The sequence below is a fragment of the Haemorhous mexicanus genome, chromosome 2, assembly GCF_027477595.1.
Source record: "Haemorhous mexicanus isolate bHaeMex1 chromosome 2, bHaeMex1.pri, whole genome shotgun sequence".
Taxonomy (NCBI): domain Eukaryota; kingdom Metazoa; phylum Chordata; class Aves; order Passeriformes; family Fringillidae; genus Haemorhous; species Haemorhous mexicanus.
In genome coordinates, this window is record NC_082342.1 from 47,824,002 (window position 1) to 47,848,444 (window position 24,443).

A 24,443-nucleotide genomic window follows, 5' to 3' on the forward strand; every position below is an offset into this window, starting at 1 on the left:
ACCAAAAGGGGAAGACTTTCATGACTGGAATTTTTGGGATTATTTTTGTTTGTTTATCTTTCATTTAAGTCAGAATTCATAGTAGATGCTTCTCTTAGCTATTTTGTGTTCTATCAGTCAGCATACTTTAAAACCATATGTGTATAATAAAAGCTCCTTGTGAATAAAGGAATTCTTAGCTGCTTTTGCTCCTTAGATAAATGTGACCTTTTCTGGTTTTCATGAGCTTTGTTGTCCTGTATATAGGTACACTAGTGTTTATTTGGAATACAAATTCATTCAAATTGCCTGGCATGTTGCTCTTCGCTAACCAAACCAAGACAAAATAATCAGCAGCATTCAATAGTGACATCTGATTTTCATGGTTCTAGTCAGTGAATCTCATAAAGGACATCATGATGAGAGCTCCAAAGTGTAATGTTTCTAAGACATGCTACTGCCCACAAATACGATATATAAAGTTTCCAGGCACTGTAAAAATTTGTCTGAAAATAAGTGCAATTTGCATGCAAGGTTTTGGCCAAATGCCAGGAATAGTGTACTGCTTATGCAAAACTATTTCAGAAATATTTAGCTTTGGATTTACAGTACAAATACAATTTTAACTATGCTTTTAAAGCAATAGTATAATGACTGTATATTATCTGTGGGAGATGTTAAAGCTGCTCCTTCTATTATTCTGTTCTTTAAATAGTTTCTGACAAACGGTAGAGTTCTTTGCAAAACAAGCAATTATATATTGAAGCATGATGGAGATTGACAGGAAAATTAAAGCAGATAGATGTGAGGCTGATTATGTATATATTCCTAACAATGGACCAAGCTCAGGCTATGGTCATTTTTCATATGCAGTTGATGTGCAAATCATCTAAAGTAGGTTTCATATAATGCCTGATCTTCAGACACATTCATATGCTAGTGACTTCTTTGAATCGCACTGGAGGGTGTTATGATTGTAGTTGCTGTAAAGCACTTAAACTTCAAGAAAGAAGTGATTGGAGAATGACTTAAGTATTATTTTAACTAACACTAAAAAAAAAAAAAACTCCTCTTTCTAATCTATGCACTTCAGGCATTTAGTATTTGATGCTGTTAATATGCAAACTCTTCTTCCCCCCCTTCCAAAAAAACCCTCCCTTCACTTTTAGTTCAATACTAAAATGGCATTTCACAGTACACGGATTTAGGCAGTGACCCATTATCTCCCTGTATTCTGCAGCAGCGGTACATGAGCCAGCTCAACTTTTCAGTCCAGCTTAAAAGTATTGCCCATTAACTAGACTTCCTCGAGTCAGAGCAGATTGTGGGGTTGGTGGAACAATGATGTCGGGGCTTCCAGATTGGTTTGGCAGCTGCATTGTTCTCCGAGGGGAAACCAGACGCACTTAAGTCCCGCTCTCTTTCATGGGCTTTTGTTCATACCAAATTATTCTTTGGCTGTGCTAGTATTCATGATGGTATGTTAAAGGAGCGCATCCTAGCAACTAGAGGCTGGTTGCTAGGCAGCCTGGCTTCCAATAGGGGCTGCTTGTTTGCGATTTGTTTTAATTTGTGTCTCTGTGTGTGTGTCAGTCCTGTGAAGGCCACAGTGTTGGTTTTTTAACTGTATCTTTTTATTGGAATATTGTGATTTGTTACTACATCTGTGCTATCCAAGTGTATTATCTTAGTTAATAAATCACCGTGTGAAAAGGTCCATTTCCTAAATTCTTGTTGTGTTTTATCTCTGGGTTGGTAGAAATCCTAAAGCTTTGCTTTAAGAGAAGGCAATATTCATTAATACACTGCCTGAGAATTACAGCCCTACTGCCATCTAACAAGATAGGATCTAAATAAAACTTTGTTTTCTTCCTTATCGACCTTGCTAGGATTAAGGTGTTGGAGATGAAAGCACTGAGGATAGATAAGATTTATTTATGTTAACTAGAAATGTTCAGGTAAAGTAAGATTTTTGTGCCCCATAACCAGAACGCTCTACCACAATGGTGATGTCTTGGCACTCCCTGCCTATAGAATCTACTTTTACTGAGCTATGGATTGGAATGCTTGTTTGATTCTCTCTAATCTTACACCTGGATTAATTTCTCTGGCGCACACTCTCAAATCTTTATCGCAAGAAGAGGAAAGTACTCTGTATATTAAAAATACCACTCCAATCTTAAATGCTCACCTGTGAGGGAATGGGAGAGTTAGTATATTTGCTGACAGAAATTTAAGTTCAAGTGAAGTCCTTTGTCTCTATATCTTGCTTTATATTCTGCCTTACAAGATGGAAATGTGAAAGAACTCTTTGTTTCATAGTCTTTCCTTAATTTAAATTCTTCTTTTTTATGGTAACCTTGCAGTACAATTGGTGCATATGGTCCATTTTTATTTATGAGAAATAATTTATGTTTTATTTTCTTTATTGAAGCAGTTAGCAAAGATTGCTGTTTCGAAGAACAAAGTAAGGGAAAGAGGTAGAAATCTGCCTTTAAATGTAGGTTGTTGAAGTAATGTTTGTGATTAAATGGGTAACTAACTTCTGTATAACTACTGCTATTCAAAATTCCTCAAGAAAATATGATATGGCGAGTATATGAAGTCCAGAAAACTGCAACTTTTTTCTTCCATTCTTCCTGAATGACTCATATCTATACATGTATAGTTTTGATTTATCAAAAGGCTTGCAAAAGTCTAATGCAGAAGCTGAAAACAGCTTTTAATTTTGTTGCCTTGTTGGCTTGATGAATGGTCTGTTGGAATTAGTGCAAAGACTTCCATTGGTTTTATTGGCCATTAGATCAATCCACGTCCCTAAATGCTGTATGTGTTAGTAGTACAACACTCTGTTGAGAGCAATTAGTCTTTCTTGACTTAATTATCACTTTATAAGGGAATTCAGAAATAGTTTGAGTGTATTCAGTTGAGCTGATAGTGTCTTTCAGGGCCAATAGGTTTTTATTTAATCATGTTTTCTGTTACTAATAAGCCAGAGAATCTAGCACTATGCTAATTTCTTTCTGTTCAACATACTGTAAGGTATTTAGTTTGAAAACATTTTCTAGTGCTAGAAGAAATATCTCATTGTTTTTAAATAATTACTTTACTCCTGTCTCTACATTACAGTAGGTAAACTTGGAGTCTTTGGTTTCATATTCTTTTATAAATCCATTTCTATAAATGTATAAGTAAAACATTTGATACATTCAGAAGACAGGCGGTTAGTTATTTATCCACTTAGCTAGAGATATTCCTTAGGAAGAGTTTTTTCCACAAAAAAGCCTTCCATGTTTAAAAAAAGAAAGAAGTTCTATTGCTCAGCTGCAAGAGAATAAATTCAGTTCTGAGGAAGCAGCAAGAAAACAGAAAACAAGTAATGCGTGTAACCAGTTGCAACATTTTTGTTTTCTCTTTAGGAATACGGAACACTTTATATTCAGGAATACAAGAAAAACAGCAAAGTGGAGTCAAGTGCATGCAGCAGCTTCATGGGCTTGAAGGATCATCTGGGGCATGACTTAGGCCACCTTTATGTGGGGAGCACTGGCACACAAATAAATGCAATTGTACCTTGGTCAATGGCAGAGAAGCCAACAATGGATAAGGTCAATTCTAGGAAAGAAGACAGAGAAAAGGAGACATCTGAAGACACTTCTGGAAGCTCCAGCTGTGACTCCGAAGAAAGCACAAATTCTGATAATGATTCAGAGAGACTGAATAATTCTGCATCAGAGTCACATTTATTGCCTAAGACTCATCGACAGCTGTGCCGATCTCCTTGCTTAGAGCCTCATATACTAAAAAGAAATGAAATCTTGCAAGACTTTAGGATAGAAGAGGCTCAGATAGTACCTAAGGAAGTCAAAAAGCCTCCTGATGTGGTGAAAGAATATCAAACCAAACTGGAGTTTGCACTTAAGTTGGGTTACTCTGAAGAGCAGGTTCAACTTGTACTAAATAAACTTGGTACTGATGCTTTAATAAATGATATTTTGGGAGAACTTGTCAAACTTGGGAATAAAACTGAGACTGATCAGACTGTAACTAATGCTAACACTAGTGTAATGCGTGAAGCGTCTTCCATAGAGTCTCAGAGGTCAGAGTCTCCACTGCAGGAGGATGTGACAGAGGATGGAGACAACCTGAGGCCAATAGTTATTGATGGCAGCAATGTTGCAATGAGGTATGTGACAATGAAGGTTTTGCTTTTCTATTTAAATGGAAACAGAAAGTTCTTGACCCTCAGTTCAAGCACTGATGTTTGGTGTGACTGCCTTGAACTGTATTCAGGGTCTCTTATGAGTGTCTTTGTCAACCACACAGTGTGCTGATACTGCAATCAGGCTACAGGTCTCTAGGACCTGAGTGGTATATTCCTCGCTGTTAGAACAACCAGAGGTTAATGCCATTGTCCCTTTGTAGGCAGATAGCATATCTCTCCTTCTCACTACCACTCTAGTCCTTAATTTTTGGTAGTCAACATTGCTACAGGCAATTGCTGAATGGAGTTACATACAAAAAGTTACAGCAAATATGAGATTCCTTAAGATTATAAAATAGTGATGTGGAATTAAACAGCTTAAGGGAGACTTCTTAGTTGGCTAATCTGTAAAAACTCATCTGCCCATAACATTGGTCTTGGTTGTCAGTTTTGGAGTTAGGTTTTATTGCCACTAATTGTTGAGATTAGTGTGTGAAAGACGACTTTCACTTACATGCCCACGGCTAGCACATTTACCTGCAGTGTTCACTGATCCTGACCCAGTCATCTGGGTGCATAACAAGAAACTTGGCTGTGATGGTGAGAGGTTGATGCTTCATCAGTGATTAAAGAGAGAAAGAAATGGCAGAGAGACATGCTGAGAAATTAGAATTTTATGGCAATATAAATGATTAAATGATAAATTGATTGGTAACTGTTTCAGTAAATCATCAGGATTCTGTGATTACTAACAGCAAGGTTTAGGAGGTCAGTTTTAGTTTTCTGATGACTTAATGTGGTTTTCATTACCTTAGGAATAAAAGTTAATGCAAGACTTTCCTGGGCTAAAGAAAACCCCTGGCATTTCCATGGGACTTTTTTTAACTTTTAATTAAGTCAATTCCCTTTAAATGAAGCTTTTTAAAATGAAATTTAAATATACCACTTATTTATGCCAATATGATGGGGTTTGTTTTTTTAAGTAGAGGAGTTAGCACATAAGGCAAGGATATTACATTTTTAATATGGTATATTCCTGTGAGTTCTTTTTGCTGGATGTGTCATTCCTTATCTCTTGGTTCAACTTGAGGTGTAGAGGAGGCATGTCCAGTTGAACAAACACGATTGTGGCACTCAACCAGGAAGTTATCCAGTGACTTCTAAAATGGGTTTTTATTGTACTTCACATAAATCCAAAATGGCTGTGTGTTAGCTAGTTAGCATGGCTCAGACTTGGTGGGTGGACTTAGGTTCAACTTCTCCTACAAACTGTACTGAACACATTCCAGAATTAGCTCCAGATCTGTAATTTTTCCTTAATGTTTATTCAGCTATTAGCATAAATATTTAGGATCTGCCTTCGTATGTTCAATTTACTTTCTTGACTACCTGCATCAAATGAACCAACTATGAATGTATGTGATGCATGCTGCAGGACCTTAATAAATAGATTAAATCTATTCATAGAATGGTTGTTCTGTACAGAAGAATCAAATTTAACAGGTTGTAACTTGTTTTCTACCAAATGTAATCACAGAATCATTCCATTTGGAAGGAGCCTATGGAGATCTGTACACAGAGCTGTGTCATTTCAAGGCCATGTCCAGTTGGGTTTTAAATGTCTCCAAGGAGATGGAGACTCAGCGTACTCTCTGGGAAGTGTTTGAATGCCCTTATTGTAAGAAAGTTTCCTTATTTTATGTTAAAGCAATATTTCTTGTATTCTATTTTGTGTCCATTGCCTCTTGTTCTGTCACTGGACACCAGTGAGAAATCAGTTTCTGTTCCCTTTGTTTTTTCCAATTGGGTATTTAGACACATGGATAAGATCTTCCCAAGCCCTCTCCTCTCTAGGCTACACAGTCCTAGATCTCTCAGCCCCTCCTCCTTGTATGAAAGGTGCTCCAGTCCCTTGATTAATTTTGTTGTGCTTCACTGGCCTTTCTCCAGTGTTGTCTATGTCTGTTTTGTATGGGGGAGCCCAGAACTGAGCCCAGCACTCCATATCCATAAGTAGAGAAGGATCCCCTCCCTTGACATGCTGGCAGCGCTTTTCCTAATGAAGCCTGGGAGGCTGTTGGCCTTCTGTGCTGCAAATGCACATTGGCGCCTCATGATCAGCTTGGTGTTCACCAGAACCCCAATGTCCTTCACTTCAGAGTTGTTTTCCAGGTGATCAGCCCCCAGCCTGTACTGATGATTAGCACTAGACCTCTGCAGCTGGAGGACTGGCATTTCCCTCTGTTAGGTTGGCTGAGGTACGTGTTGGCCTGTTGCTCTACCCTGACCAGGGTCCCTCTGAATGACAGTACACCCATCTGGTGTTCTCCTCCCAGCTGAGCATCCTCTGCAAACTTGCTGAGGGTGGACTTTGTTCTGTTATCTAGGTCATTATGAAGATGTTAAGCAATGCATTCCCCCGTGCCAGTCCCTAGAGTACACAGATACCGATTGACCTTCAACTGGACTTGTTGCCACTAATCACCTTTGAGTGCAGCAGTTCAGTCATATTCCAACTCTGCCCTCTAACCTTGCCCCTACTTCCCTAATTTGTCAGTGAGGCTGTGGTAAGAGAAGGCTGCTACAGGAACAAAGCTGTCAGAAGCTTTGTTAAAGCCACAATAAACAGTGTGTCCACTGCTGTCCTCATCCACTGAACAAGTCATCTTACCATAAAAGGCTGTGAGGCTGCTCAAGCATATTTCTTCTTCATAAATCCATGCTGACTGTTCCCAGTCATCTTCATCCAATCTACCTGCAGAAATGGTTTGCAGGACAATTTGCTCCATCACCTTTGCAGGGATCAGGGTGAGGCTGACTAGCTTTGTAGGTCCCTGAATTACCCTTTTTTACCCCCTTTAAAATGGAAGGGATATTTGCTCTTTTCTAGACATTAGGAATATCCCCAGTCACCACAACCTTTCAAAAATTTCCAGGAGAGGCCATACAATGTCATGAGTCAGCTCCCTTAACACCCTTCAGCCAGGGCCCAGCAGCCTGGCAATATCCTATTTCGATGTTCCCAAAAGTCAGCTGAGGGAAAGTCTTGTTCTGTTACTTTGGCCCAACTTCCTGCACATTGCTGTGGGCCAGTCATGAGCTTGGCATGAGCAAGCTCTCATCCTTGAAAAATCCGCCATCTCTCCTGTGCACTCTTCTCTGCACGGGATTCTCCTCAGTAGGCCAAAATCTGCTCTCCAGAATTCTGATCTTGTAATCTGCTTTTTGCCTTGTTCTTTCTTCGCAGGATCTGCCTCTCATGGTCTCTGCAGCAGAGGCTGCCCCTGACCTTTCCATTTCAGTCTCCTTCTCTCTTGTTTCTAAGTATGAGGCCCAGCTGGTGCACTTATTAGGTACTCAGGCACCCTTGTTAAGAAGTTACTGCAAAAGCACTCCAGAAACTTCCTGGATTACTGATGCCTTGCTGCGTTGGTCAGAACAAAAGCATCTTTGCCAACTAGCTGGTTGGTCCAGTGCATCCCACCTTTTTCTAGAAATCAGTCCTTGATTAGGAAAGCCGGTCCCATGCATGTAAAAGATGTGTCTCAGCTGCTGGCGCCAGTATTGCAACCACTTGTTTGCCCACAGGATCTGTCTTTTTCCCTTCACAAAAATAGGTACTAGTAACTAAGCACTTCAAACAGTGGAAAGATTTCAGCTTTTACATGCAGGCGAGACAGGAGTTCACTTGCAGTTCAATCTTCTTCGGGTTTCTATATGTAAATGTCCAGGGTCCTGTTATGTGTAGCTACAAATTGTCACGGTTTTGTCTTTGCTCTTCCAAGCTGTGGCCAATGAGTTCACTCTGGAATTGCTGAAGGAAAATGGGCCTGTGCCCTAAGCAAGACTATAGATAGTCTTTTGAGAGGTGTTCTTGGAAGCTTTCTCACACATTATCACAGGAATGGTTAAACTGTGATCTATGTTCTTACTCCCATATTGTTGTAATGCACATACTTGATGATAACATTTACTATTAGAATTATTCTAGATAAGAGCTACTAATTTTCATTTAAAAGAGGTATTTGACAGGGAGGGAAAGTTTTGTGGAGAAGGTTGAGGTGACTGATGTCCAGTAATTCAAGTAGGATGAGACAGCTCTCCTCTTCTGGAAGGATCAAACACTGTGCTACCCTGTGTTTCCATTCCATGACTAATCAAGGATGTAGTTTCACAAAACATCCAGTGAGTGACACAGAGTGATTTACTTTTAGGCTTGCCTCTATCCCATTGCCAGGGATGCTTTTCTGTCTGCATCTCATCTAGTGACTGGGCAGCTGCAAAATGAGTTGATTCACCTTCCTAATTCAGAGAGCAGGGGGAATCAGGAAGGATTATTTTTCCATTCAACATGCTAATATAACTTGATGTTTTTGTCACTGGGAGAAGAACTCAATCCAACACAAAGGGGGAAGGATATGTCTGATTATGTGACTGGAGGTTCATATTTGTGGAACTAGTTGCATCTCATGAACGGATGGATTCATGAATTCCCTTTGAGCAGCACAGAAGGCAGCTTGGGTCAGAACAACTTACTCTGGCAAGCCAGAGCCTGCATGTATGCCAGTCGTCTGGTGACTACTCCTGTTACAGACAAGCTGTTTTAGCAAACTGTAGATTCAGAAAAACCCAACAGTCTTTTTTTCTGCCTTTTGGTAACATTTTGAAAGCTTTCCTTAAACTTTCCTATGACACTGCTTGTCATTTGTGCATTAAACTGTAAATGAGTCATCAAATGCATCTTGTGTATATCAAGTTTAAAGCTACAATATGGTCTAAATAATATGAATTAGCTGAAGTTTTAAAAACAAAGAAAATGCCCTCTATCAACTGAATAGCAGAAAGCAGACTTTTGCAAGCTATGACTTGAAGAATTGCTATTTAGCTTCCTATAGGATACTTCAGATCTGGTCTTGTTTTGTTATTCTACCTTTCTTGGTGTTGTTAATTTTTTTCAGAAGAGGAAAGATGCCCACAGTTTAAGCCTTAAACATAAAGGTTTTTTGTTAGAATGCTCTTATAGATGAGACTGAATTTTTTTGTGTATATAAACTTAAAATCAGAGCTGAACAACAAATTAGATAATCCCCAAAGCTATTGTGGACCTTGATAGTTTTCACTGGGTGTACTGGGTGCCTTCAGACTTTCTTTGCTGACTGTAAAAAGAATGTTTCAAATATATATAAAAATTTATGCTGAAAACTGACTGGAAGAAAATAAGTTTGCTTTGCCTACAGAGAGTGCAACATGAAGATAACATGATGTAAAATTATTTGATTACTTTACTTGCTTTATTATTAGTTTTAGACAACAACTTTCAGAAGTTTATGGGCAAAGAAATCAAAGTATTTTGATCATGTTGATTTGATTTGCAGATTGAAATCAATTGATCTTGTTTTGGTCAATTAGATTCCTCTGAAAACTTTACCCTTGGGATTCTCAGGCCATGGAGGTGATGCATTTCAGCTTCCCTTCCTGGAAAACCTTGGCTTGTGTATTTAAGTGGTCCTTGATTGTGCATCATTGCACAAGGGAAAACATAGCATGAGATAAACAGTGTACTCATTTTTGTTTGGGAAGAGGAAGGTGCTGATTTGGGGAGTTGGTTTTTAGTTAAGTACAGTCCTCTTTTTAAGACAGGTATTTTACAATTTTCTTCTAGCTTTCATGCCCAGCCACCCTACCAGCTGTGGGTGTTGTAGGTGCTTGGTGGCACCAGAAACATACACCCAAGCCTGACAGTCATGGGTAGAGCCCCCAGTGCCATTCAGGAGTGGCATTCAGCTGGAGAAGGTGTCACTGGGATGTCTAACCAGTGTTAGGCATCTCTGTTCCAACAACTGAGCCTTGGTCCTGGGTGTTAACCCTGAGGCAGGTAATTTGGCTGTAGTGAAAGGTTCACTGATATCCTACTGACACAGAAGGTTCTCCACAACTGCATCCTTTGTGTCAGGATGATGGCTCAGTTGTCTTGTCTATGCCACATGGAGTTTTCATGTGACAGTTTAATTGCTCATTTATTTTAACAAACTAACAGTGTTGCTGCATTATCTTCTCTTCAAATTGTGTTGCTGAGTTTGGTAGATGTGGTTGTATCTTGGTACCTTGATTCAGACATTCATCTTTCAGTACTACTGTCTATCTATTTTTTTGGTTTATTTTGAGAAGTCACTTTAAGGAATAGATAAAAATATTTTTCCAGCAAGTAACAATCACATGGATAGGAGCTTGTCACTGGCAGCTTTGAGTGTAGCTTCTCTTTGCCTGTTTTGACCTCAAGTGCTGAGTGTGTGGTTCGTGCTCTGACAGAGACCCCTGTGCAGTTCTGGCTGGAGACAGCACCTGCTGCACTTGAAGAGTGCTCCAGCCTTGGAAACCCTACAGGCAAAAGGTATCTTGAAATATGTGACAGCTTCCAAGGCTTTTTTCTTTGAAACACCTCAAGGCATTGAAGTCATTTGGGCTAATGGAAAAAAAAAAAACATTTGGCACCTGTTCTATCTGCTTCATGTCAGCACCAAAATATACTTATATAGAGGGAGCAAATGCAGGACTGATAGAAGGCTCAGGTTAATGAGAAATGGTTTGGGACAAATGATTCATGTGATTATGGAATTAGGAGCTTTAAAAAAAGTAATTAAAAAGGGATGAGGCTAGTTACAAATCCAGGCTGCCAGGGTTATGAGTCACTGATATGATACAAGATGGAAATTCTTCTCTTTCTGTGCTGTGGACTGAACACTCTTCCTCCCATGATATGATAGCAGAAAATATTTTGGTAACTCTGTAATAACTTGTAATGGTCAGGTATGTGTTTTGGTTTTGTCCTTGCTTTTAGTCAATATGCTTTTACATGATAGGTGTGTGGATGTGTCCAGATTACAGTTGTATAAAGACCTGTATGCAGCAGACATTATTGTAGACCTCACCTCTTGCCATCAATGTGCATGTTTTCTGTAGCTTTCAGAATCTGAGTGTGGGTTTGGATGTTGTATTGGAGGACACTAGAAGTCTTGCAAGTATTCTAAATAGTCTTTTAAGCATGTATACCACAATACTTTTCAAGAAAGTCAGTAAGAAATCTAATTTGGGGTCTAGGAAGGTAACAGAGAAAATGAAAGTGAAGTGTTCTCATCAGAAGTTTTACACTTTTTACTAATACTCCTAACTTAAAAAATGCTTGATTGATTTTTTTGCTGAGGAGACATGCTACTTTATTTTCTTTCATTTAAAAATAAAATTACAACTATCAGCAGACCAAATATAAATGTGATGGTTAAAAGAATCGTTCATACATGATATGAAAAAGAAATAGGTACTTCTAAAGGAATAAACTTTATATTGCAACTGAGAGTGGTAGATGAAACATAGTCAGCAATTAGAACCAAAGTACTGTCAACCCGTATCTCACCCAGGGCTACAGCTGTCAACTTACTGGTCTGAGCTTTCTCATATTCCTAATGATTGGAAAGAGATTTTTAAAAGGAAGTTTCTTGACAAAGAAGTACAAACATTTATCTTTTTCACAACTAAGAAGGAAAATAAGTCAGAAGCAGCAGCATGGTTTCAGTCTTTTCACCATATGATGTATCATAAAGCTGATGAAGCACAAAGATCACACAAGGAAGAGCATCAAATCTGCCTAACAACAAAACAAAAGAACAAATTTTAATTGCACATCTCTTTCACAGACTTTCTCACTAATTATTTCAATTCCTTGGAATTTGTATCCACTCAGATCTGAGCTTAGGCATGTGTCTGAGAAGGGGCAGAATAAACAGTGAAGATTTATACAAGTTAGAAATTCACTTGCTCAGCAGTGCAGAATAGCTGATATGCATTGTAATGCATTCCCCACTTGTGTTTCATGCAGTTTAAGTATATTTAAAACTTCTGTTCTGGATGAAAGAATTTTAATAGTCTGTACTATGCAATAGAAAACTAAGGAGCTGAACTGCCTGGTCCTCCCTTTGCCTTTAAAAGCATGGCCTGAACTACAACCTGATGGAAAGCAATAGACAAGAACATCCTTTTTTTTCCAAGAATCCAGGATTTTTTTTCCTGAAATTATTTCTCAGATTTGCAAAAGAAACATAGTGCTGCTAAAATGTAGTTTAACACACTGCTTTTGCATTGTCAGGAGTGAAAAGTGGGTTTATCTGCTTGAAACCATGGAGATTGTTTAGAGTAATCACAGTACAGTGATTCCAGTGGAATTTCATAGCTGGGACAAGATCTTCCTGACTGTTTTAAAATGGATTACAATATGTTTATGATTGCACACAGCCTTCTGATAGCATGAGCAGTAACCTCTATTCTCAGGCTTTGCAAAGGAGGCCTTATGGCTGCCCCCTGGGCATGGAATGTGCACCAAGTGTCCCAATCTTGTGTTGTCAAGGGAAGATGGAATTAGACCATGGATGAAATACTATTGGCCATTTTTGCTATGCATTGTGTGCATGTGCACTTTAAGTGTGTAACATCCATATGTGGTTTGGTTTCCTATTCCTGGTAAGTTTTGAAATACACAGAGATACTACTCTTGCAGCCAAACAAGCATGAGAAGAGTTGTATAGTATAAAACAATGCCTAGAAAGAAATACTGCTCTGTGTTCTATTATTACAGTGTTGTTATGATGTAAGACAATATTGTGTGATGTGATCATAGAAAACAGGGAATGTGTTACTGCAGAGGCCTATAACTATAGCTGGGATATTGAGGTACATAGATAAATTGTTTCTGACAATGTTCCTAGTGTAGCTCTAAAGGCACAAAAGATGGGCTTAAACTATCCTTTGAGTGCCCCATGGCAGCTAAAATCTACAAGCGTTGATCATTATGGCTGGCAACAATTGCAATATCAGAGTATATGCTTATGTTTATAGGTACTGTCTCCAGTTTCATTACAAGACGAAGTGGGGCACTTCCTCGCTTAAATCCAGTTAATGGTAGTGGGCTCTTCTTTTCCTTTTTCCTATAATTTTTTTTTGTCTCCTTTTGTTTGGGACCTGTGACGTTCAACCTAGCCTTTGCTGAGAATGATGCTTTGTAAGAAGTGCTAGCCATGACTCATTCTCTCTTGACTCAGGGGCAAGTGTACACCACCTCCTTCTCAGGCTTCTGAAATCGGAACATTTTTGCAAAAGTTTTCTCACTTTTTCTTTGGCACTTTGTCTATTGCACAATTACTCAAGCTCCCACAGTGTCAAGAAAGACACAGCAGTGCTATGGTTTAGAAAAGTGGAAAAAATAGGTACTTGCTTTCCTACTGAGGGGGGAAAAGTTTTAAAATAACTTTCTGGTGTTTTATTTCCCCAAAGACATGCAAGGAGAAAGGGACTTCTAAATTCCCTTGTGGCTATCTGTCATGATATTGTCCCCTTCACTAATCATAGACAAAGAATTGTCTTTTACCCTTCTGGAAAGCAGATTGTGGCATACCTGCTAGACATGACAAGCCAGCCAAGTGAAAGGTGATGGCTTCTTTCATGCCCCATACTTCTTTCCATGTTTCTTCTGCTACACAGAGCTGCAGGGTTGGGAGGGATGTCACAAAAGTTGTTTGTCTCCTGTGCACGGAGAACCTAGAGGCCTCAGAGGAGCTGTCTACCTTGTTCTGCAAAGTGTCCAATGAGGAGATCCCAAAATCCATGGCCACACTGTCCCACAGATCAGGGAGAAAGCTTTTGCTAACATAGTGCTAACTCTTCCAAGCTCTGGTTAAGGACTTTTCTGTCCTTATCCAGTGGCACTGTAGTGGATTGGCTGTGGCTCGCCTCCCAGCAGAATGGGAGAGAAAACGGGAGGAGCAGAAGCAAGAAAACCCATGGCTCAAAATAATGACAGGGAGATCCTTCATCATGTAATTTTTTATGTCAGGCAGACTCAGCTTGGGGAATTCAATTTAATTTATAGCCAGTTGATATAAATATTTAATTCCAAATCAGGTATTGGGAAACAAAAAAGACAAACATTAAAATATTTAGGGGAAAGACTGTCTCCCCTTTTCCAGGCTTGCTTCATTCCAAGCGTGTCCTTCTCACTACGTCACCACAGCATCACTCTTACACCTTGTCACAGCTGCAGGTGGCAGTCAGTCCTTTCAGAGCAGCTGTGAGCAGTGCAGGGGACTGGGGTCAGAATGTCACAGTTTTTCTCTGTTGCTCCTTCCTGCTTGCACTTTCCCTGTTCTCTAGTGTGCACGTCCCTCTGGGGGTGTACCTGCTCCTCATGAAGCAGCTCCTCATCCTCATGCCATGCTGATCCCTCATTCCTATCTCCTGTGCTGTGGAGCTGGCTAGAGCTGGGTGTGCCCATCATGCGACAATCCCAGATTTTTCTCACAGCAACCATCCTGCAGCTCCCTGTTCCCAGAACCTTTCTGTGGACACCCATTGGTTGATTGCTGCCCTCCATTTCAGTTACTTCCTATACATGGAAGATTGGTTTGTTCTTCCATAAGCTGCTTGTTTTTTTTCCAGATTAGCTAAATGTGCTTCATTCAGCCTTTCCCTGTAGGTCTCCTTTTACTTTCTTTTGAATCCTTTCCATTTCATCTATGTCTTTTATAATGTCATGCCTGAAACTGGATGTAGAAGTAGGGCAAGGACTTGTCTGCCTTTAGAAAATGACATCATTGCGTCTCTTGCCTTACCGCAGACAGTTATTGCACAACAGACACATATTTTGTTTTGCTTTTGTCTGATCACAATTAATTGTCTCTACCCAGTGTTTTAAATACACGTTAATTTCTCCTTCTGAAGTACATACTAAGCACATTCTTAGTTTTGCCAATGTTGATTTTGGACAGTCTCTCCAGCTTGCCTAATTTGTCCTGTTGAGTGCCTGCCATCCCCTTGGGCTTGGAGGCCTTCTCCTCTCTCATTCCCTGTTCACACAGGACCTTGTGGAGCTCCTGCAGCAGCTGGCTTTGCTGTCCCTTCCCTTGCTGCTGTGCACACCTATGCTCATCTGCTGCCGTATCCTAAGCACAGTGCACTCTCATGTTGATATTTTGGACCTCCTGATTTCCCTCACCAAGTCTTTCAGCTGCCTGTTACACCCCATACTCTTAGTTGGGCTATGAGGACTTTTGAAAACCCCTACTTATATTTTTCTTTGCTCATCAAATCTGTGTACAGGTTATAAATATGTTTGGAAACTCTCCCACACCGTTTTGGAAATGATGGCTGTGTTTGGGCAAAGCTCAGACAGACTCCCAGCTGCCTTCAGAAACCATAGAGCAAGTGAAGAGCGTGGCTATGACATCTGCATTTTACTGAGCTCCATTTATGGTCATAGGAAAAGTCATCTAATAAAGAATTTCAATGTGTGTGTTTCAGCCATGGGAACAAAGAAGTATTTTCTTGTCGAGGAATCAAATTGGCAGTAGATTGGTTTTTGGAAAGAGGCCACAAGGATGTTACTGTGTTTGTGCCAGCGTGGAGGAAAGAACAGTCGAGACCAGATGCTCTTATAACAGGTAAGCTCTATCTTCGCTTGTTTGTTCAGTGCTTTGCCTGGCAGGAGTGCTACTGCTCAAATGAACAAACCTTCAGCAATGAAAGGCTGTAACAGAAAGTATCTTTGGTGCAGTAATTTCATTGTGATCTATAGGCAGGATAAAGACAAAGCAATGCCCTCACCAAGTCCTCCTGTTCTGTTCTGATCATCTGCTTAAGTTCCCATACGATTGCTGCTTACTTCTTGAAGAATGTAATTGCCTTTTTTAAAATCTTCCATGTCCGTGCAGCATTAGTAGCAAAGAGGTTTGAAGTTATTAATTTGCTGGGGATTATTTCTTGTAGTGAGCAGATTCTGCCAGGCTGGCCTGTCACTGCCCATGCTTTGGGTTATGGGAATTATCCAGACAGAAAGGGAATGGCTTCCCTCTTTGTCATTACTATTAGCAAATAGACAACTTTTGAAAATTTTAATTTCGAATGTGTTTATCTAGAAAAAAATCTGATGTAGAGGTATTTATTCCTTCATCAAATTACCAGGTTCTTTGTGGAGGTTGGAGAGACATCCTCCAACTGCCCTAAAGTTGAGATAGAAAGGAATTGGGGATTAAAAAAACCCTAGAAGTTAGAGAGGAGGAAGGGTTTGTTTATTTTAGCAGGAGGGGGCAACACAGCTACCATTAATGGAGGGGAAGCTTTTGAGACTAATAGCCGTAGCTTCTCAAAGAATACAGAAGCATGTTTTGATTGCCATGTGCATTTTCAAATATCTGGAAAGATCCTCTCAACACTTCATTCCATTTGCTTGATTGCTACTAGAATATAGCATGTTAACACAAGGAAACATTTGGAAAGCTGCTGTTACCCTGTCGGCACTGGCAGTGTGGAGCCTTCCTCTTGAAGCCATTCTCTTTTGCTGTACTGGTGTTTGGGATGTGAGAAGAGCATTGGCTAAGTAATGAAAATTTGACCATTTCTAATTGTGACATCTACTTGAAGTGTGTGTAGGGCTAAATGCCCCAAAAGGTGTTTCAAGAAAGCAGCAAGGCTAGAATTGACCTAGAAATCAATTTTCCATGTGTCATCATGGACTCTGAAAATGGTAGCAAGATCAGAGTAGGTTATTGTATCTTCTGTAAAAATATTGCATCTTCTGTTTTCCTCTAAGGATGCAGGAAACCTGTGTGCTACCAGGCATGTAAAATACCTGGTGCTAACACTCTGTTTCCAGAGATATGCACCTAAAATACCCGGCCAGCTGGAGTTTTGAAAAAGCTCTGGATGACTAACATGGGGATGATTCTAGACTGTCAGCATTACCATGAGAAGCCTCTTGGACTGAACAACAGCCTCATCCTTCTTACCAGTGCCCACCAGTAATCACATGGCAGATTTTTTTTTATTCTTTCTTAGCAGGGAAAAAAAAAATCACCTTCCATCTCACTCTCACTCATTGTGGGGGGTTGAATACAAAAAGGTTGTATTTCATTTACAATCTTGTGCTTGTTCTACTAAGCAAATAAATGCATGTATTAAATATATTGCTTATATGTAAAATTAATGCTGTATTTCTCCCTGTTGGAATATTTTTTTTCCCAGATGGAACATGTTCCCTGTCAAGTTTCTTATGCTACAAAACAGTTGAGTTGAGATTTTAAACATTGCTATTAGCCATGACTCATATTCACTATGCAAGCATCTTCTGCTGTTTTATATGTTGCCTAGTTTATTCGTGTATTCTCCCTTCATAGCTTTCATTTTCTCCTATCACTGCTCCAAGGAGAGTGATAGGTAGGAGAATCAACATAAGGGGTAGGTGCCCAGTACTGGGTACAACTTCCTTCATAGCCTGAGGTCTGTCTTTCAAAGCTCCTTGGGAACTCCAGGTTCTACACAGAAAAAAGGGAAAATAAAATACTTTTGGGATATGTGAGTGACAGATTGTGTAGAACAAGAAGGAGCTACATAAAATGCTAAATATGTTTATTTAGAAGGATTGAACAGAAATCTGTCTGGCTTTGATAAGAACTTACATATACATGTGTAAACCATTCAAGGAAAGATAAAATCTAAACTATTACTGGTGTTAACAAAAAAACCAAACCAAAACAAACGACCACCATTTTTGCTGTTGGTTACAAAATTACATCAGATGCCTTTCTGGGGAATGCTGTTGGTATTTGTGGAGAACCTGAATGCCTGTACAGAATGTGGGTTTTCTAGTCTTTGTGGGTACCCCTTCTGTTGATGGGCAGAGACTTTCATGAGACAGTCCCATTAATATGAGCTACTGGAATTCTTTCAAAAGATGTTTCTTGCTGGCTCTGCCAAGGATCTCAGTTATGGGAAAACCGTGGCTGTACTTGGGTATAGTCTTCGTATTCAGTAGTGTTTAAAATGCCCCCTTCAGCCAGAGAAGTTTTGCACAGGTATTTTGATAAAATGGTTCTTCTTTTGAGCCACAGGAACATGAACAAGGTCCCCTGTGTTAGTCTTAGAGAAATGGTGTGGAGCAGGAGGCTTTGATTTGTTTTTAGGGTTTTTTGAAAGTATTGGAAGCTGACTTCTGACTATAAGTTCAGATATCATATGTGAACTATAAGACATTTTTAGTCCTAAATGCTTGGATTTTCTTCCTTGAGTCTAATATTTTTAGAGGCTAAAGAAACTTTTTTCTTTTCTTTCTTGTTTGCCTTTTGATTCCTATTCCTTGTAGATCAAGAAATCTTACGTAAATTAGAGAAGGAGAAGATTCTCGTGTTCACTCCGTCCCGGCGCGTGCAGGGCAGGAGGGTGGTGTGCTACGATGACCGATTTATAGTGAAGCTGGCCTTCGAGTCAGACGGCATCATTGTCTCTAATGATAACTACAGGGATCTAGCTAATGAAAAGCCAGAATGGAAGAAGTTCATAGATGAACGCTTGTTGATGTATTCTTTTGTTAATGACAAGTAAGTCATGGTGTCTTTACATATGCCACTGAAATAACTGAGGAAAGGATGGTTTGAAGATTTGTACAAATTTTTCATCTTACACCCAGATCATTAAGTATATGAAGGAAAACAGGAGGAATAGTCAATCATAAATTTGATCTTCTGATTAGAAGTGTTTGAAACTGTTTTTGTAGCAACATTTTTATGTCTTTTTATGCTATTTTTTCCTCTTTGGTGTATGCCAATGTATATTTGATGTATTTTATGGTGTAATATTCCAGCTCTGTTGATATACTGAACCAACATTTCTGAATGCCTGTGGTTAGACTCCTAAGTCCTAGAGTCATAGAAAAACCCAAATTGGAATGAATTTCAGGGGGTCTCTAATTCAACTGTCTGATTAGATCCATCTATAATAACTGTACCCCAGCCTACAGATCCACTGCAGTTACTGCTGGTGGCTTTGTGTCCCTCCCCTAAGCAGGCACTTGTGTTGAGGTGCCTGAATGCTGATGCAAGAATCCTAGGCCATCAGCGCAGTTTTGCAAAGCTAGTAGTGGTGCTTTAAGAAAGGACTGCCTGTATTGCAGCCCTTACTTTTGAATTCAGGATGGGTTATTTGCAGCCCTGCTTTGCCACAAAGCATCAGCTGAGCTGGACCAAAGGTGTCTGTAGCAGTCTAGAGGTGTCCACACAGTCTGCTCCTGTGACCTACCTCTAAGGCAGTACCTGCAGCAGAAAAATGGCCTTCCAAACCTGCTCTTGAGGTTCCCAGATTTAAAAACTACAGGATGGCAGGTTATGTTGTAGCAAAGCATGAGGTTCTTGGTCATTGCATGAGAAGTATGAAAAGGCTTGTTTGCCTCCATAATACTTTGTTCTTTCTTTATAGATTTATGCCTCCTGATGATCCTCTTGGCCGCCATGGTCCAAGTCTGGACAATTTTCTTAGGAAGAAGCCTATTGTGCCAGAGCATAAGAAGCAACCATGTCCATATGGTAATTTGATTTAACCCATTAATTTTTATGTACTGGGACTGGGGACCAAGATCCTGCTCTATTTTAACACTGCCAAAACTATTTAAAAACCTTTAACAGTGGTTTTAATCTTGTTGTCTTAGCCTGAGATGGGTTGAAATGCTGAGCTGATGGTGGAAACTGAAGCAATTTTTTCATGTGCTACTTAAAAAACATTTCTGTCTACTAGTTGAACTAAAGGAGCAACTTAATTAATCATTCATTAGAATAAATCCAAATCAGCCCCTAAATCCTGCAGGTTTCAGAAACCCTTTTCTAGTGTCATGAGATATTGGGGTTTTCTTCTAGAGAATTAATTGAGCTATCTGAAATTTAGGTACTGAGCACTCCTACAGGCATCTTGACGGAGCTGAAACCTGCTGGTCTTATGTCTGTGGGACTTCCCAAATAAATTTTCTCCCTCTATATTGCCTTGGCTCAACACAGCAGGTGTGTACAGCCTCCCTGGCAGTGCCATATCCAGCTCAAAACATGGCTGGTAGTGTTGGTCTGCATTCCCAGAGCTGCAGGACACTACCACCGCCTCTTTTTTCCCCACATAACAGGAGAGGAGCTCTTAGAGCACACCCTGTGTTGGACAAAACCAATCTTGTTTGCAAGATCTTTCAAACCAACAGTTAAACTTCAAATGAGGGGCATTTCTGTTATTTGATGGCTAACAGACTTTGTTTGGAGTTTTTAAAATCTGATTATGTTTGTATTAATAGGGAAGAAATGTACCTATGGACACAAATGCAAATACTATCATCCAGAAAGAGGAAATCAGCCTCAGCGATCCGTAGCTGATGAACTTCGTGCCATGTCTAGGAGCACAGCTGCCAAAACTACAAGTGAAGGAGGACTGGTAAAAAGCAATAGCGTTCCCTGTAGCACTAAAAGCGAGGGCACTTCAGAGCTGAAGCGCGCTGCTCCAAAGAGGCAATCGGATCCTAGTATAAGGACTCAAGTCTATCAAGACTTGGAGGAAAAGCTTCCCACCAAAAACAAATTGGAAACCAGGTCTGTACCTTCTTTAGTTAGCATACCAAGTTCCTCTGCTGGAAAACCCCAAAGTACTGCACCTTTAACTAACGGCCTTCCATCCGGAGTTCACTTCCCACCTCAGGATCAAAGACCACAGGGACAGTTTCCTACAGTGATGATGGCAACCAAAAATCATGGAACACCAATGCCTTATGACCAGTATCCAAAATGTGAGTCTCCGGTGGACGTAGGGTATTACTCTATGCTGAGTGCATATTCAAATCTCAGCATGTCTGGACCGCGTAGTCCCGAGAGGCGCTTCTCCTTGGACACTGATTATCGGATTAGCTCCGTGGCTTCCGACTGCAGCAGCGAGGGGAGCGTCAGCTGTGGCAGCAGCGATTCCTACGTGGGTTACAGCGACCGCTCCTACATGAGTTCGCCCGACCCACAGCTGGAGGAGAACTTGAAGTGCCAGCACATGCACGCCCACGGCCGCCTTAACGCTCAGCCCTTCCTACAGAGCTACCACGAGCCCCTGGCTCGAGTGCAGAGCTACAGCCACGAAGAACCAAAGCATCACCACAAATCTCCCATTCCGTACATGGCTGGGCATCTGCAGCACCCAGCAGTCAGTGCTCGTTCCAGCTGTCCCAATGACTACTCCGCACCTCAGAGCTCGTCTCATTTGAAGGCGCTGCATCTGGGGAGAGCCCTGGTGTCCACGAGAATAGACAGCATCTCAGACTCGCGCTTGTACGAAAACTCTCCCTTAAGACACAGGAAGCCTTACTCTGGCCAGGAAGGGCTGGGAGGTTGGGATAGGCAGAGTTACGGGATGGATGCCTACGGCTACCGCCAGACGTACTCCTTGCCCAGCAACCCCACGCAGCCATGCTACGAGCAGTTCGCCTTCCAAAGCCTTCCCGAGCAGCAGGAGCAGCCCTGGCGCGTACCTTACTGTGGAATCCCGCAAGACCCCCCAAGGCTCCAAGACACCCGGGAGAAGGTTTACATTAACCTCTGCAACATCTTCCCCCCCGATCTCGTGAGGATGGTGATGAAGAAGAACCCTCACGTGACGGACGCTCAGCAGCTCGCCGCTGCCATCTTAGTGGAGAAATCTCAGCTAGGGTATTGAGAGATGACGCATCTTTGTGGTGTCTCCTAGTTTTCAGCTCAGCTCTAAGGCTGAGGGAGGTTTGCTACAATAGCATTTGGGATCTCCTTCTCAGCAAGGAGGTTATATAGTAATCCGTTTATGTGAAATACTGTATCATGGAGTCTGTATGTATAGCCCCATGCATTGGAAGTACCAGATAAGTTTTGTGTTCTAGTTTGAAAATTTTTAAATGGCTATTTTCACATCTGGAGTATGTTCCAGTTTAAATTAATATATATATATATATATTAAAAAAAAAATCTGTGGTCTCTGGTTATAATCTTTGGTGCATCAGGGGTTTATATGCAGCACTTTCTTATCATTGTTACATTTTGTTGGGATTTCTGGTTTCATTTTTTAACGTGCTGGATGCTTATCCTTGGGCTGTGAGATATTAACCTCCAGAATGAGGATTTTGCTACTTCTGGCAGGCAATTTTCAAGCCAATTTTCAAGCCAAGTTTCTGAACTTTTTAAACCGCCACGAGTATGTCTGATGTATGTTTGTTTGCTTTTGTGAGCTTTTTTGTGCTGTAATCACCTGTTTGTAGAAAACAAAGATTTCCTACAGCACTGACTTCATTTTTTGAAACAAATAATTGAGTTACCAGTTAACAGTGAAATGGGTAACAATATATTGGTAATTTATAGTATGGCACTTTTCATTGCTTTCTTTGTTTTGCTTAAATAGTTACATATTTTTGTTGATGCAGTCAATTAATAAGATCAGACGCAAACAGAGGAGGAAATTTTTTTTTTTTTTTACTTATTTATGGATGTGTTAAAAAGCCTTATTGCCTGATTTTCAGAGGTACTGAGAATTTGCAGCCCCCTTGGAAGCTAAGAGAAACTGCAAATGCTCAGAATGACCCCAAGCCAGGCTGCCCTTTTTCAGTTCCCGTGTGTTGTTACCCAGCTCTGTGTATCTCTGGTCAGTAGATGGGGACCTGAAATCATAGGGCCCTGTTTAGTTGTTTTATATGTTTTTCTTTTGTATTGCTGCACAACTGTACTGGATAAAATATGCTTTTCATAAAGTATTTACCTGTTTTTAAATGAATTTAATTATCTCAATGCAAGTTTTGTATTTAAGATACTGTTTGATTTTTCTTGCTATTTATCAAGGCTGGCCTGAAAAGGTTTTGTGTGTTCAGGATATGCAACATTTATTATCTGCACTATGGTAATGATATTGTAGCTCAAAATATTAACTTAAACTTCTTTTTTTTTTTTCTTTTTTTTTTTTCTTTTTTTTTTTTTTTTTTTGCTGGGGAGGGGAGGGTTGGGGGGAGAGAAGATACCATTTGTGTTCCTGGAGTTAGTTTTTCGCTTTTTGCATTGTGTAGGCCTGATTCTTGCCACAAATAGTGTAGTTTTAGAAACAGACAAGCCAAGTCTGTTTTAGCATTAGTAAGGGATATTTCTGGTTTAAAGTCATGGGTTTTACTAGCACCTCTTAAGCTTTTATATATATATATATGAAAAATAGAAATAGTTTTTGCAATTGATGTCAGATGTACTTCCATGACATGATCAGTTGCCGACAGTTTTAGGTTTCCATCCATTGCAGTGATGTTCAGTGTTAAAAAAAAAGGTCACTTGTTTACACTATTACAGCGGATAATTTTGGTACACTTGCTGGAGTTTTAAGTAAGGCCCTGAAGAACCAGAAAGTACCTTTTACTGTTGATACAAATTGTATCTTTTTAACTGAGAACTATTTTGATTTGTAGATTAGAAACACAAATTATAACTAGTCTTTTGGGCAACATTTTATCCCTTATTTAAAAATTAGAGATTTCAGACATAGAATAGATTTAGGCAAGTAAAAGTAGGTATTTATTTGGGTGTCTGTCTCAATTTCACATACTGAAATGAAAAAATAGACTATTGGCATCTTCTTCCTTCTAAATCTTTGTAGTGGGAACTCGCTAAAATAAAGGTAAAATGCTGCCTGAAAATGATGTCCAAGCACCTTTGAATACGAAGACATTTTCACTACTTGTGTGACACCATGTGTTGCAGCAAGTAGGGTTTGGGTATACAGTAAATGCTTCTAAAGAGCATTGTGCTATAGACATATCCAATAATCTGAACCATGTTCAGCAAACCAATTCAGGACGTGGTGCTCCTGCAGCTTCCACTGCTGGAGCGCTGCAGGTTCTGCCATTGCCTGTCCCCATGGCATGGCCAGAGGGGCTCTACACCATCTGTCCTGCGTTGTCTGTTCAGGGAGAAGACCTCTTCACCTGTGGCAACAGTTTTTCCCTGGATTTGGTTGGTCGCCATCTGTAGAGCATGTTTTAATGTAGAGAGAGAGATTGATGCAGCGCTGACGCTGAGGTTTGGACTGGGAAATGGGTCTCATCTTAGCTGTATGCTAAGATTTGGTTAAACTGAATTACACTGAAGTACTACACCATAGTGTAGATGCAGCTGTTTTAATAATGCAGTTATTGTGTTTGTGGTTTTAATGGGTTTCTACGTTTATTTTTTATGTAGGTATTTACTTCTGCCAAAAGTTCAATTCCTTTAAGTATGAACTGAAACGTGCATATGTAATGGAAGTGTTTTGTGGTTTTTCCTGTGGTGTGGGCACCAGGCTGCTCCTGCCCTGCACATGTCACAGTCTGGCCTGGAGCAGGGGCTCTGCAGGCTTAGCCACTGGGATATCCGTGTGAGGAGCTGCACGGCCCAGGCCT

General features: G+C 40.2%; 1 protein-coding gene across 1 annotated transcript in view; it reads left to right on the forward strand.

The window, feature by feature from the left end:
- ZC3H12C (zinc finger CCCH-type containing 12C) overlaps window positions 1–22,801 on the forward strand; it is a 38,814-nt gene extending 16,013 nt beyond the window's left edge. The window contains exons 2-6 of the mRNA XM_059838674.1: window positions 3,399–4,165; window positions 15,527–15,666; window positions 18,363–18,597; window positions 19,472–19,578; window positions 20,325–22,801. Coding sequence (XP_059694657.1) covers window positions 3,471–4,165; window positions 15,527–15,666; window positions 18,363–18,597; window positions 19,472–19,578; window positions 20,325–21,721 — 2,574 coding nt within the window. The 5' untranslated portion in view covers window positions 3,399–3,470 and the 3' untranslated portion in view covers window positions 21,722–22,801. The remainder of the gene's footprint in view (window positions 1–3,398; window positions 4,166–15,526; window positions 15,667–18,362; window positions 18,598–19,471; window positions 19,579–20,324) is intronic.
- The last annotated feature ends 1,642 nt before the right edge of the window (window positions 22,802–24,443 follow it).